The 11,484-nt window shown below is 48.3% G+C and overlaps 1 protein-coding gene across 2 annotated transcripts in view; it reads left to right on the top strand.

Moving 5' to 3' along the window:
- Positions 1-1,029: 1,029 nt before the first annotated feature.
- Positions 1,030-11,484, top strand: part of LOC129509626 (chondroitin sulfate proteoglycan 4-like) — a 68,517-nt gene continuing 58,062 nt past the window's right edge. For both annotated transcript variants that reach the window (XR_008664379.1, XM_055325407.1), the window contains exon 1: positions 1,030-1,137. Coding sequence is in view for 1 of the 2 variants with exons in the window: in XM_055325407.1 (XP_055181382.1) it covers positions 1,059-1,137 (79 nt within the window). In the remaining variant the exon portion in view is untranslated. The remainder of the gene's footprint in view (positions 1,138-11,484) is intronic.

Below are 11,484 nucleotides of genomic sequence, written 5' to 3'. Positions count from 1 at the left end.
TTGATTGCCCATGTAGCACACTCCTTGGCATTTTATTTTGTCAAACACCAGTGTTGCAGAGAACACAGCCAGGGAAACTCACCCGGCAGGGAAGTCGATCTAGAAGGCCCTTGGCTCTTATTGATCAAACCCTGTTGTTGCCGGATCCTGCTCAAGTCCATGTTACCAGAAACCTCATTACCCGAGTGGAGCTGTCTAGGAGCATGCGTGCGCCCCAAATCAGAAGGTGCGTATCTGCACACGACCTCTGGGCCTCGATTCATTCCTCTGATAGAACCTCCAAAAAATTCAGTGAAGAAACTTGAGGGATCGTCCTTTAAATACAAATGAGGTTCACATTTGATAAGGAATGATGGTGCCATCTTATCACCTCCCACTCTTGGTCATTCATCCACCCCGCATTTGCTGGTGCCAACGCGCCAGGTGTACATTGAAGATACAGCAATAAACCCAACAACCTCCCCCCCGCCCCCGCCCCCGCCTCCTGGATGGAGCTCAGTCGGGGCCGGGAACCCGCTGCCTCAAGGCCCAGTTAGGGTCCCAGCCCCTCCAGCAATCCTTCCCGGCCTTCCTGGGTCACCGTCTCCGGCCAGCACATCTCACCCTACCGGCTGGGCGGGGACCACCCAACCCCGCCCTGGGCGCCGAGCCCCGCGCCCCGCTCCCGCCCGGTTTGGTAGGCGGACCCGGAGGAAGCCCGGTCCCGGCTGGCGCTGGCGGCCGCGGGTCGCCGACGGCTCTCCCCGCCTCTGCCCAGCCCCAGCGCCGGCCTCGGGCTGTGGGCGGGGCCTCGGGGGGGGGGTCCGGGGCCGTGGGCGGGGCCTCGGGGCGGGGCTGTGGGCGGGGCCGCGGGCGCAGACGGCTCTCCCAGCCCCGGCCCAGCCCCCGCGCGGGCGTCGGGGCTGTGGGCGGGGCCTCGGGGCCGGGGCTGTGGGCGGGGCCTCGGGGCCGGGGCTGTGGGCGGGGCTCCGGGCGGGGCCGCGGGGCGGAGGCGGGCGGGCGCAGGTGGCTGGGCGGCCGCCGGGGAGTGAGCGCGGGCGCCGGGCCGCCGCGGCGGGATGGGGCGGCTCGGGGCCCGCCGCCTCGTCCTGCTCGCCGCCTGCCTGGGGCTCTGCGGGGCGCGCGGGGCGCTCGGAGGTACGCGCCTGCCTTCCCCGTCCCGGGCCCCTCCCCGGCCGCGCGGCGCCCGCTAGCGGAGGGTGGGCGAGCCGGGAGCCGGGGGCTCGGGGAAGCCGCGCGGCGACCGGGAGGGACCCCAGGCCGGGCGTTCCTGGGCTGGGCGGCGGGAGGAGACGGCTCTGCCCTGCGCGGGGGGGTGGGCGCCGCCTCGGAAGCTTCCAGCCCCCGGCCCCCCTCCCCGCGCGGCGCGGCCCGCCAGGTCCGGGGCCGAGCCCGGAGCCGGGGTGGGGACTGCTCCCGAAGGCCGCGCGGCCCTCGCCGCCCATCGGGGTTTCAGAGTTGGGCTCTTGGTCGCGCTCCGGCGAGCGGAGGAACGCGTGCCGCCGGCCTCCTGCCGAGCCGTGCAGCCCTGCGCCTCCCCTGGGCCTGCGCCCCGGGGAGAGGTACTCGGCTGCGCCCGACCCGCCGGCCTTCGGGGCCTTAAACTCGTCCCGGGTCTTCTCGGGCCCCAGGCCTGGCCTGTGTTCTCTAAGTACCTCCACAAGCCCACCCACATTTTCTGATTTACTGGGAATGCTTTGCATTTCCATGGCGCTTTCCAAAAGTCGAGGATTACTAATAAAAGCATACTTAATTGTGTACGACTCTACAGAGTCCTGCACGTGGGCCTTCTCGTCCTCTGTGCTCCTTGAAATTTAATTTAGTTCAATTAAAGACTTCCTTTGATGCTTTTTTTTTTAAGATAAAACATTCTTAATCAACAGCCTTATATCTCTTTGTAGGATTTGGATTAAATTCTGAACACTTACTTACTTCATTTTAGGCCTAGAGTAGACAGTGCCATTGCGGCCTACACCGCCTGATTTCACCAGGAGCCTGAGTAATGTTGCAGCCACGATGGCATCTGTAGTATGGACACTTGACTCTTAGCCCAACTGCTCAGGGTCTTACTGCAGTTCCCCCAGCTCTGCTGCCACCCTGCTGTATGTGGGCCCTTCCTAGCTCTTTCTCCTGATTCCTTCCTGGCCGGAAGGGTCGATTAGGCCGGGAACTGCAGGTCTGGGGCTTTGATGTGGCTTTGAGAGAGAAGATTCCAGCTGCAGAACAGGGAGATCTGGGAGCACAATGAATGGTACTGATTGGGTGGTGATCCATGATGGACCAGCGATCTAGTAGTGCTCAGTATAGGGTGATGGCAAGTCCATAACCTTGGAGTCAGAAGGACTAGGGCTTCAACCTGGGTGCCGTCATCTGTTCTCAGAGTGACTTTCCCTATCTAGTCTTAAATTTGCATCTGTAGAATTGAAATAATAACTTCTGCAGAGAGGCTTGAATACAATACTGTGTAAGACTTCCTTACAGCCAGACAACTACGCAGTAGTGCTCATTTCCCTCCTTTTCTACTCATTAGCCTCTCTCCTCGTCATCTGTGCAATTACCTTGGGTATGAGGCTAAGAAGCCAATGGATTAGATACTTCTCATTGAGGGGCCCAGGATGTGGATAGGGAAGGTTTCTTGGATAAAGAATTCCATGGCATAGACAGCAGTTCCCCCCTATCCACGAGAGATATGCTCCAAGACCCCCAGTGGATGCCTGAAATCACAGATAGTACCAAACCCTATATGTACTATGTTTTTTCCTATACTACGTACTATAATAAAGTCTATTTTGTAAACTAGGCATAATAAGAGATCAACAACAATAACTAATAAAATAGGACAATTATAAAAATATACTATATTAAAAGTTATATGAATGTGGTCTCACTCAAGATACCTCATACTGCATTCATCCTTCTCATTGTGCTGTGAGATGGAAAAGGGTCTATGTGATGAGATGAACCAGGCGAATGGCGTAGGCATTGTGACGTAGCTTTGGGCCGCTATTACTCTTCTGAAGATAGGTCAGAAGGAGGATCATCTGTTTCTGGACAATGATTGACCATAGGTAACTGAAATCATAGATAAGGAAAAACTACAGTACTTCTAACATATACACTGTTCCTCACCCATGGCTCTTTTTTTTTTTTTAAGATTTATTCATTTATTCATGACAGACACACAGAGAGAGAGAGAGAGGCAAAGACAAAGGCAGAGGGAGAAAGCAGGCTTCCCTCAGGGAGCCCGATGCGGGACTCAATCCCGGATCCTGGGATCACGACCTGAGCCAAAGGCAGGCTCCCAACCGCTGAGCCACCCAGGCATCCCACCCATGGCTCTAATTGCAACACAAATATTGGATGCTGAGGTCTTATCAAAAGCTACTTTGGGACGCTTTGAAGAATATCTTCTTGACGAGCTAGATGTGTGATCTGATTTTAGTTTTCTTTCTTACTTCCTTGGATGATTCAGGCTGTTGCTTTGAATAAATCTAATTGTCAAACATAGGTGAACTCTGTTCTCGGTCTTTGAGGGACATCGGGTGATGTGTCCTCAGCTCGGATAGTCTCACCAAACAGGGAGCCACTTTGCCTGGTAAACAGATCCTGTCTCAGTAAGAATATCCTTAGCTTACACCCTCCGCACATTCCTATTTGCAAATCAAATATCAATACTACTGTCACTAACCACTTTCTCAAGGTACAACATGTACTTAGCATTAGACCCATGTTGTCCATAGTTCAATGTCTCATTTTTGGCTCCCTTCTTATCAGATCCCATTAGAATATTATTGCTTTGACCTTGCACCAAGCGCTGATGAAAAGCCTGAACAGGAAGAGAAGTGCCAGCACTTCCAGTTCCTTTTGCATTTACTGGTCCTCGCATTAGTTCATGTATTTTTAAGCTATGATTGATTTGCAGGAATTTGAAAAAGCAATGGATCCTGTAAGAGAGGATTTGTTTAGTTAAGGTGAGATGACACAAGTGTAAACCCCGTTGGCCAGGCAGATCCATGTGTGGTGTGTCACTGAATGGGAAAGAGAGTTCTACAACCTTCTGGGTTGTAGAATTCCCACTGCTCCCTCAGGGACACTTGTGTACCTAGCAGGTGAGACACATGGCTGGGCTCACATAGGCAACTAAGGCAGGATGCCCATCAATCTGTAAATTAGAGAAGAATAAAGAATTCTTATTTTTTTAGATGAAGGTAACCTGTGAATTCGTAATATTTTCTCCTGACTCCACAGTGAATGTCTTGGCACCTCACTTTGCCATTTCTGTTTTTTTTTTTTTTCCACTTTGCCATTTCTACCTGAAACTGTGATGCCCAAACCCAAATGCTCACCATGGCCAGTGTGTCATGGTGAGCCAAGCAACAGCTAGTGTGGCAGGAGCTGCCACTGAGTGATGGACCCCGGAGCTGAGACATCCAAACCCACTCATGGCTGCTGTGCTGTGGGGATCAATAGGTCCCAGGATGGCCCGATCAGCTGACTCATGAGGGGAAGCCCAGAAGTTCAGGTGTTTGATTAAAATCTCCTTTCTTTAAAATATCTTAATTTAATATTTTTATTAAATTAGAAATAGAGCTGCACCTGCCTTACAAACTCAACCAAACTCATAACCTCTGCTTTTGGGGACTTTCCCAGTGCTACGGCTTTATTCGGCTCCATCTTCCCAGCACTTAGTACAGTACCTACAAATGACAGGTGCTCAATCAGTCCGAGCACCTGAAGGACAGAACACAGCTGGGGACCAGAGAAGACAGAATGACAGCTCCCCAGGGAAGTTCACATTGTGATTCCCAGAATAGAGACTATGTTGCTTTACATGGCAAAAGGGACTTGGCAGCTGTGATCCAATTAAGGATTTTGAAATGAGGGATTACATGGGATCATCTGTGTGGGCCCTAAGCAAACACAAAGTGTTAAAAAAGGGAGAAAATCTGCTGGAAGCAGAGGTTGGAGTGACATGATTGCTGGCGGGGGCCACAAGCCAAGAAATGTGGCAGTCTCTTACAAGTTACAAAAGGCCAGGAAACAGATTCTCCCCTCCAGCTGCCAGGAAAAAAACACAGCCCTGCAGACACCTTGATTTTAGCTCAGCAAGACCTGTTTTTGGACTACTAGCCTCCAGAATTGTAAAGCAATAAATCTGTGTCATATGAAGCCATTACATTTGCAGTAATTTGGTGCAGCAGCAATAGGGGTTAAGAGTGGGAGATAAACATAGATTTGCACAAGGGCCACATGTGTCCAAGATAGGACATAGGTACTATGTCATGAAGAGGGAGTTTTCAGCTCAGTCAGTACCCAGCTAGGGACTAGGGCTGATTCCCCGCTTCATTCCAGGGGTGCTATGGGAAGCTACAGAGTCCACAGGAATAGCTCCCCCCGGAGTGATGCGGGACACAGTCTACTTGACCCCATGCAGCAGGCATGAGGTAGAGAATGCCCCACGAGGAGAAGCTTGGTAAGTGCTGCTTTGCCCTTTGCCACCTGAGCAGTTGGCATGGCATGTTTGGAGGATGAATGAATGAAAAGTGAGAAGGTGTTGGGTCCTGTTCTACAAGAAGAATAGAAGAGTTGCAGGGCCACAGATCCCTTGGGCCCCACCTAGAAACCCAAGACAGGCATCTTCATGGTGGCCCTGGGCCCACTACCAGTCCTTTCCCGCCCTCCTACAGTGCCAGCAACACATTTAACAGAGATGTGGTGCCAGAGGCCCCTGTGGTCCCCCAGCCCACTAAACCACAGCCCATCCCTGCAGCCATGGAGCAGACACCTCCTCACTCGTTGACTTTCTGTCCCAACTTCTATGTTAGTGGACCTGAGTTTTGTGGGAGAGACTCTTAGAGTTTCCCTCGTTGGGGTTTGCTTCTAATGGACAAAGGAGGTTGGGCCTCTCGGGCAGGTTAGGTGTTTGTGCTGAGTTATTCCATACCTGGAAGTTTTCTTTCTCAGAGTGTTCTGGATGGTTAGCTATCTCTTGAATAAATATTTGATTTGGTTTGGTTTGATAAAGCATGCAACGTCAGGGCCACAGTTAAATACTATAGATATTCCTCAGAGCAGATTTGTGAAGTAAAAATGTGGCTTTCCTTTCCAAGTGCTGTGACTCCCCTCACATGGTCAGCATGAGGAAGAGCTGCTTTATAATGCTGGCCCTCCTCCTAGCACCTCATCTTAGACCTTTATATGATGCCAATGCGGTAGCAGAGAAGTTCGTTTTTGTGGTTTTACATTTTAACTTTTAAAATAAGCTTCTACGCTTATGATATATCATCTGTAGAATACATTTCAAAGAAACGCAATGCATAAAAGGTACAGTGTAAAATTGTTGATAATGGGGCAGCCCGGGTGGCTCAGTGGTTTAACACCGCCTTTGGCCCAGGGGCTGATTCTGGAGACCCAGGATCGAGTCCCATGTCAGGCTCCCTGCATGGAGCCTGCTTCTCTCTCTGGCTCTCTCTCTCTCTGTCTCTCATGAATAAATGAATAAAATCTTTAAAAAAAATTGCCGACAATGTTATATTATGAAAAGGCAGCTGTAGTTTCCCAGGAAAGCAAATACTTCCGAAATCTCTTTCTTGGGAATACTTTCCTAATTACTTTCTATCTCACTCTTGCTTTGCCCTCACACAGTCACCAGGCCAATCTTTCTAAAATCCAGAACTGATGTGTCTTCTCCCAACTAAAAACCGTACCTTCCCCATTGTGTGAAGAAGGAGGTGCAACCTTTTTGAAGTGGTTTGTAAGACTCCCCTGCCCCTGTCAGTGGGTCCCTGACCATGAGGATCCAGTTGGCCAGTCAGCCATTTTCTCCCCAAACGTTCATTGAAAATCTCTCGTCAATATGTGCCAACAGAACAAAGCAAAACAAAACCAAGCTTCCCTCCTAGGAACCCTCTCTCCATAAGTGGATACCTAGTCAGAAACCTGGAAATTCATCTAGACTGCCCCCGTGTCCTCCCCTTCTCCCTCCTAGACAGTCCAGCTTTTAAAATCTGTTGAACCCACCCACCTACTTCTTTCCCTGCCTGCCTCCCTCATTGGGTGCCTCCTATGTGCCAGACACTCTTGTAAGTGCCAAGGATTGAGCAGAGACCAAGACTAGTAAAGCCTCCTGCCCTCAAAACCTCACATTCTCTTTGGGATAGTATGGGAGTGGAGCTGGATAATAATCCAGGAAACAAAGAAGGAAGGTAACTGGAGCTGACAATAAGGCCCTTGAAAGTTTAAACTGAAAGTTCAGGGAAGGCCTTTCAGCCCTCTGACCATTTGTCCCCTGCCCCCTCATACCTCTGCAGCTGCCACCCTCGCTGCTCCCCACTCACACTGTGCTTGGCCAGACTGGACCTTTGGTTTCTTTGCCTCCTATCTCCCCTCATTTTTCTCCTCTTGCTCTTTCCTGTTCCTCACTAGGTCTTTCTGGAAGCCCCTCAGTCCATCCCCCTAGACCTGGCTGAGTCCCTCTATAGTGCTCTCTGTTTCCCAGGTACTAAGCCACTGTAATTACTTGATTGGCTGTCTATGTCATTCACCTTTGAATCCCTATATCTGTGGTATATTTGGTATATTTGTGGACAGCATAAGTACATGTAGGGTGGGCCACTGAAATCTGCTAGAGAGAGACACTTGATAGGCACAGTGCTCCTTCTTTGATACCCCGGCAGGGACCCAAACAAGCTACTGTTGCAATGACTTTCTAACAGTGCCTGGATCAGATATACTCTTCTTTTTGAGCAGCTTTCTCTTCTGATAGACTGGAAGGCCCCTTAGTCTCAGTAATTTCTTACCTCCAACTCCTGATAGTACCTGGCACATAGTAGGTGCTCAGTAAGTCATAAACCAAAATACCCCCAAACAAAGAAAACCAAAATCAAACAAAATAAAATCCAAGAAGATGTGGTTTGGAAAAAGAAATGGGAACCATTTCTAAGGTAGATAAAATGAGTCCACTAATCACCCCCGTGGGAGAAATTATAGAGGAATAGAAATGCTTACTTTCCCTGAAAAGTCTTTTACCTACCTTATTGCCAAACTTGGCTTCCATTCAGTCATTTCACCTTTTTACATGAGCACATAAAACCAGGACGTTGCTCTGATTTCTGTTCACCTTGGCTTGCCCTACCCATGTAATACTGAAATTACACCTTTTCCTTTGCTGCAGGTGGAGATCACCTTTCTTTTTCTAGGACCCAGTTTTTCTTGTGCTTCGATTTGCTTCTTACTGTTATTTTGAGGTGCTTCACTAAGAGCCATAAAGTTGAGGTCAGTTTGGAGATGTGTGAGGACATAACTGGTTGTAGGCTGTCACATTGGAACCTGCTTCCTTGTTTGTTCCCTGAGGCAATGGAAATTTCTAGCCACCAGCTGATCCTGGAATTGATTTAGTGCCAGGGAGGTGAACTGTGGGAAAATATAATATTACTTAGTCATTCTCAGCAGTAGATTTAATGATTTAGAAAACATTTCCTGGTTTTGAGAGCTTAACAATACAGCCTCTACGTCTGTCAAAAATCAGAGTGGGGGGTATTCAGTAACCGGAAGGCCAGGAGAATACATACACTACATAGGGTTTGTAAAGACTTGTTTCGTCTTTCTGACCTTATGGCTACATTCTCGTTTTACCGAATTATTAATGGTAGTTTTTAACTAGAGAAGCATGCTTATACCTACGTGAGAAAGTTTGTAGAGATCATATTCATCTCTGTATCAGCTTCTTGTCTTGGTGAAAACACAGGATCAGAGGTGGGGAATGCTTGGTTTTTGTCTTAGCTCTGTTTTGAACTGTTGATGGTTCATGAGTCCCTAAGCCTCTCTAGGCCTGAGTTTACTCAACTATAAAGTGAGGGCCTCCTAGGTTCATATAGTTTGGTTCAAAAAATGCTTGCTTGCTACTCATCTTAGATTGGGTTCCCTAAGGAGAGCGGCATAGGCAAGGATTCTTGTGCAAATAAATTGCTGAGTGAGGTGACCAGGAGAGACCTGGAAGGAAGGAGAGAAGCATGATAGGTCAGGAGAAGATACCAAGCAAAGATCTAGTTTTAGCTGATCTATTCTCAGTCTGATCCTAGAGAAAACTCTAGAATATGAATGGCAACACAGAGCTCTACACATTTTAAATGTCTGTCTCAATCAGTCATTGGCTATAGGTTCCCCTCTAGGGCAGGGGGTGTAACTTCACTGAAATTCCTGGATAACACAGTGAAACAGCTGAAGGATGGGTATACCAGCTTGTTAAAAGGGATCTCAATGGGCTACCAACAGAACCTATTAGGCACCTGTGGCCTAGGTATTGGAGAGGGAAAGATTAAAAAAAGAGAGAGAGATGGTTCCTTATCATAGGAAACTCATGGAATAGTCCAGGAGATAGATGAATAAGCAAGTAAGTTCAGTACAACATGGTGAATGCTGGAATAAAAGAATATTCAGAGTGTTGTAGGAATTCAGGAAGGATTCAGGAAGCAGAATCTAAGATGGAGATAATCATGCTGGAGCCTTATTGAGGACTGTTCTTAGGATCAACATTTGCTCTCAGATGCAGATATTATATCTCCTGGAGACCCAGCAGGAGGTGTTTAAAGATCTATAATTTAAAGACCTTTAGAAGTAAAAATCTTTCTTTTGAAGTCTTGGAGGATAGAACCTCACTCCAGAAAAGTATTGCTTCTGAGCTAGTGATTCAATTGTACCTCCGTAAGGTTGTCCCAACACTCTGTCAGGTCCTATCATATATAATAGGTGTAATATATGTTAGGACATTGGATCCTATGATCTTAGGTCCATTACTACACCTTCCTTGGAGTAAAGGGCATGTCTTTGGTTGGTGTGATGTTATTTGGCCTCCTTTATTAGTGGATTAAACACTCCATGAGCTCTTCATATAGGGGTGCTATCTGAGGCAACAAAGTCAAATATATACCCAGAATATGTGTTTATTTTATTTTTTGAAATGAATACTGGCCATTCTGAGGAAGGGCTTCACTGAAGTCAGCTCAACATGAAGTGGACAGTTGGCCTCTCTTCAAGGGATAGTAACATCTTGGGGATTGGTATTGGACTCTGTTGGAGGCATGTTGGGCATTCAGCAGTAGCAGTAGCTAGGAAAGCCTTGCCAACAGGGAGCCCAGACTATTGGTTGCATACATAGTTTCAACACTGCCATCATGGCTATCTCTTTGTACCAACATATGGGGTGTAGATGACAGAGGCTGGTTGATGTAAACAGACCAAGTCACTCTGTCTGCCTGGTTGTTTGACACATATTCTGTGGTAGATCTTTTCTGGTGGCCATTAACATGCAGTATAAAGATCTTCCCTCTTCATGTGTCAATCCCAGACCTCCTTATTCCTACTCTTTCAATCTTTTGCCTCCTAGGTTCTTGACCATCTGGCCAGGCCATTTGCCACTCTCTATCAGCCTTCATTTATTTGAACCTCAGTCCACTTCTCTCTGTGTGCAAAGTGGATGGTTAGGTGTTCTACCCAAGTTCTTCTATCTGCTGGGAGGACTTTTTCTTACTAGTGTTTTCCATGACCACCACTAAGAGGAGCTATGGTGCAGCTGGAGTCTATTTTCATCATGAAGCCATATGATGAAGCTGACTCATCTATGAGCCGTGCTCAGGTGTTTTGTTTCTCCATCAGCTGGTACCACAGGATTCGCCCATGCAGCCATATGCATGAGCTGAGGAAAGGTGCTGGCATAAAAATGGTAATGGCATGGGGCTCGGGGCTACCATCTTGCGCACTTGCTTGTGCCTTCTGGTCCTATTTATGTTCAATCCTGAAGTACCACTTTCATCTTTTTCATCCATCTGTCATGGTAATCTGTTGTGTCTGTCTCACAGTGGGTTGTTGCAATTTCTGTGCATCCAGGAGCCACTTTAGCAGAGAGTTCACACCATTTCTGGTAGTCTTTGCCAGAGTGTTATATTCTATATCCTTGGAGAGTGATCCCAAACCTATAGACTCTTTCTTATCCAACGTCATGCTTTGCCCCTTGATCAGCTGTCCTGAGTCATATGTGTACTCTGGCAGCTACAGGTAGTAGAACACACATGGAGAGGTCCTATGGCTACAGTAGGCTCTAGTCCTTTACCACCCATATCAAGCCCCACATGTCCCCACACAGGTTGTGACTTAACTTTTGGTTTTGGTCTAGCGGCCAGGAGGCCAGGTGAAGAGATGGGGATGTATCTTCAGAGGTCAAATGCTGCTTGTGGGGAGAATCCTCTGCCACCTCTTAACCAAGGGGCATGCCAGCCTTCGTAAGGGAATAGGCCACTTCTGTAGGCTAAGAGGGTTCAGAGGGATCTAGGGACCCAAGGTATTTGAACACATCAACCTAGATGTCTCTAATTCCTTATGTCAAGGATCCATTCTTTCCCAACCAAGGCCTTAGCTTTGTCAGAGCAAGCCTAACAAAGATGGGACTTTAACTCTATTTGTAGTTGACTAGTCTAATGATTAATTCCT

Source organism: Nyctereutes procyonoides, unplaced genomic scaffold (assembly GCF_905146905.1).
Source record: "Nyctereutes procyonoides isolate TBG_1078 unplaced genomic scaffold, NYPRO_anot_genome, whole genome shotgun sequence".
Lineage (NCBI taxonomy): Eukaryota > Metazoa > Chordata > Mammalia > Carnivora > Canidae > Nyctereutes > Nyctereutes procyonoides.
Note: the sequence above shows the minus strand (reverse complement) of the source record. Positions and strands in the feature narration are given on the sequence as shown.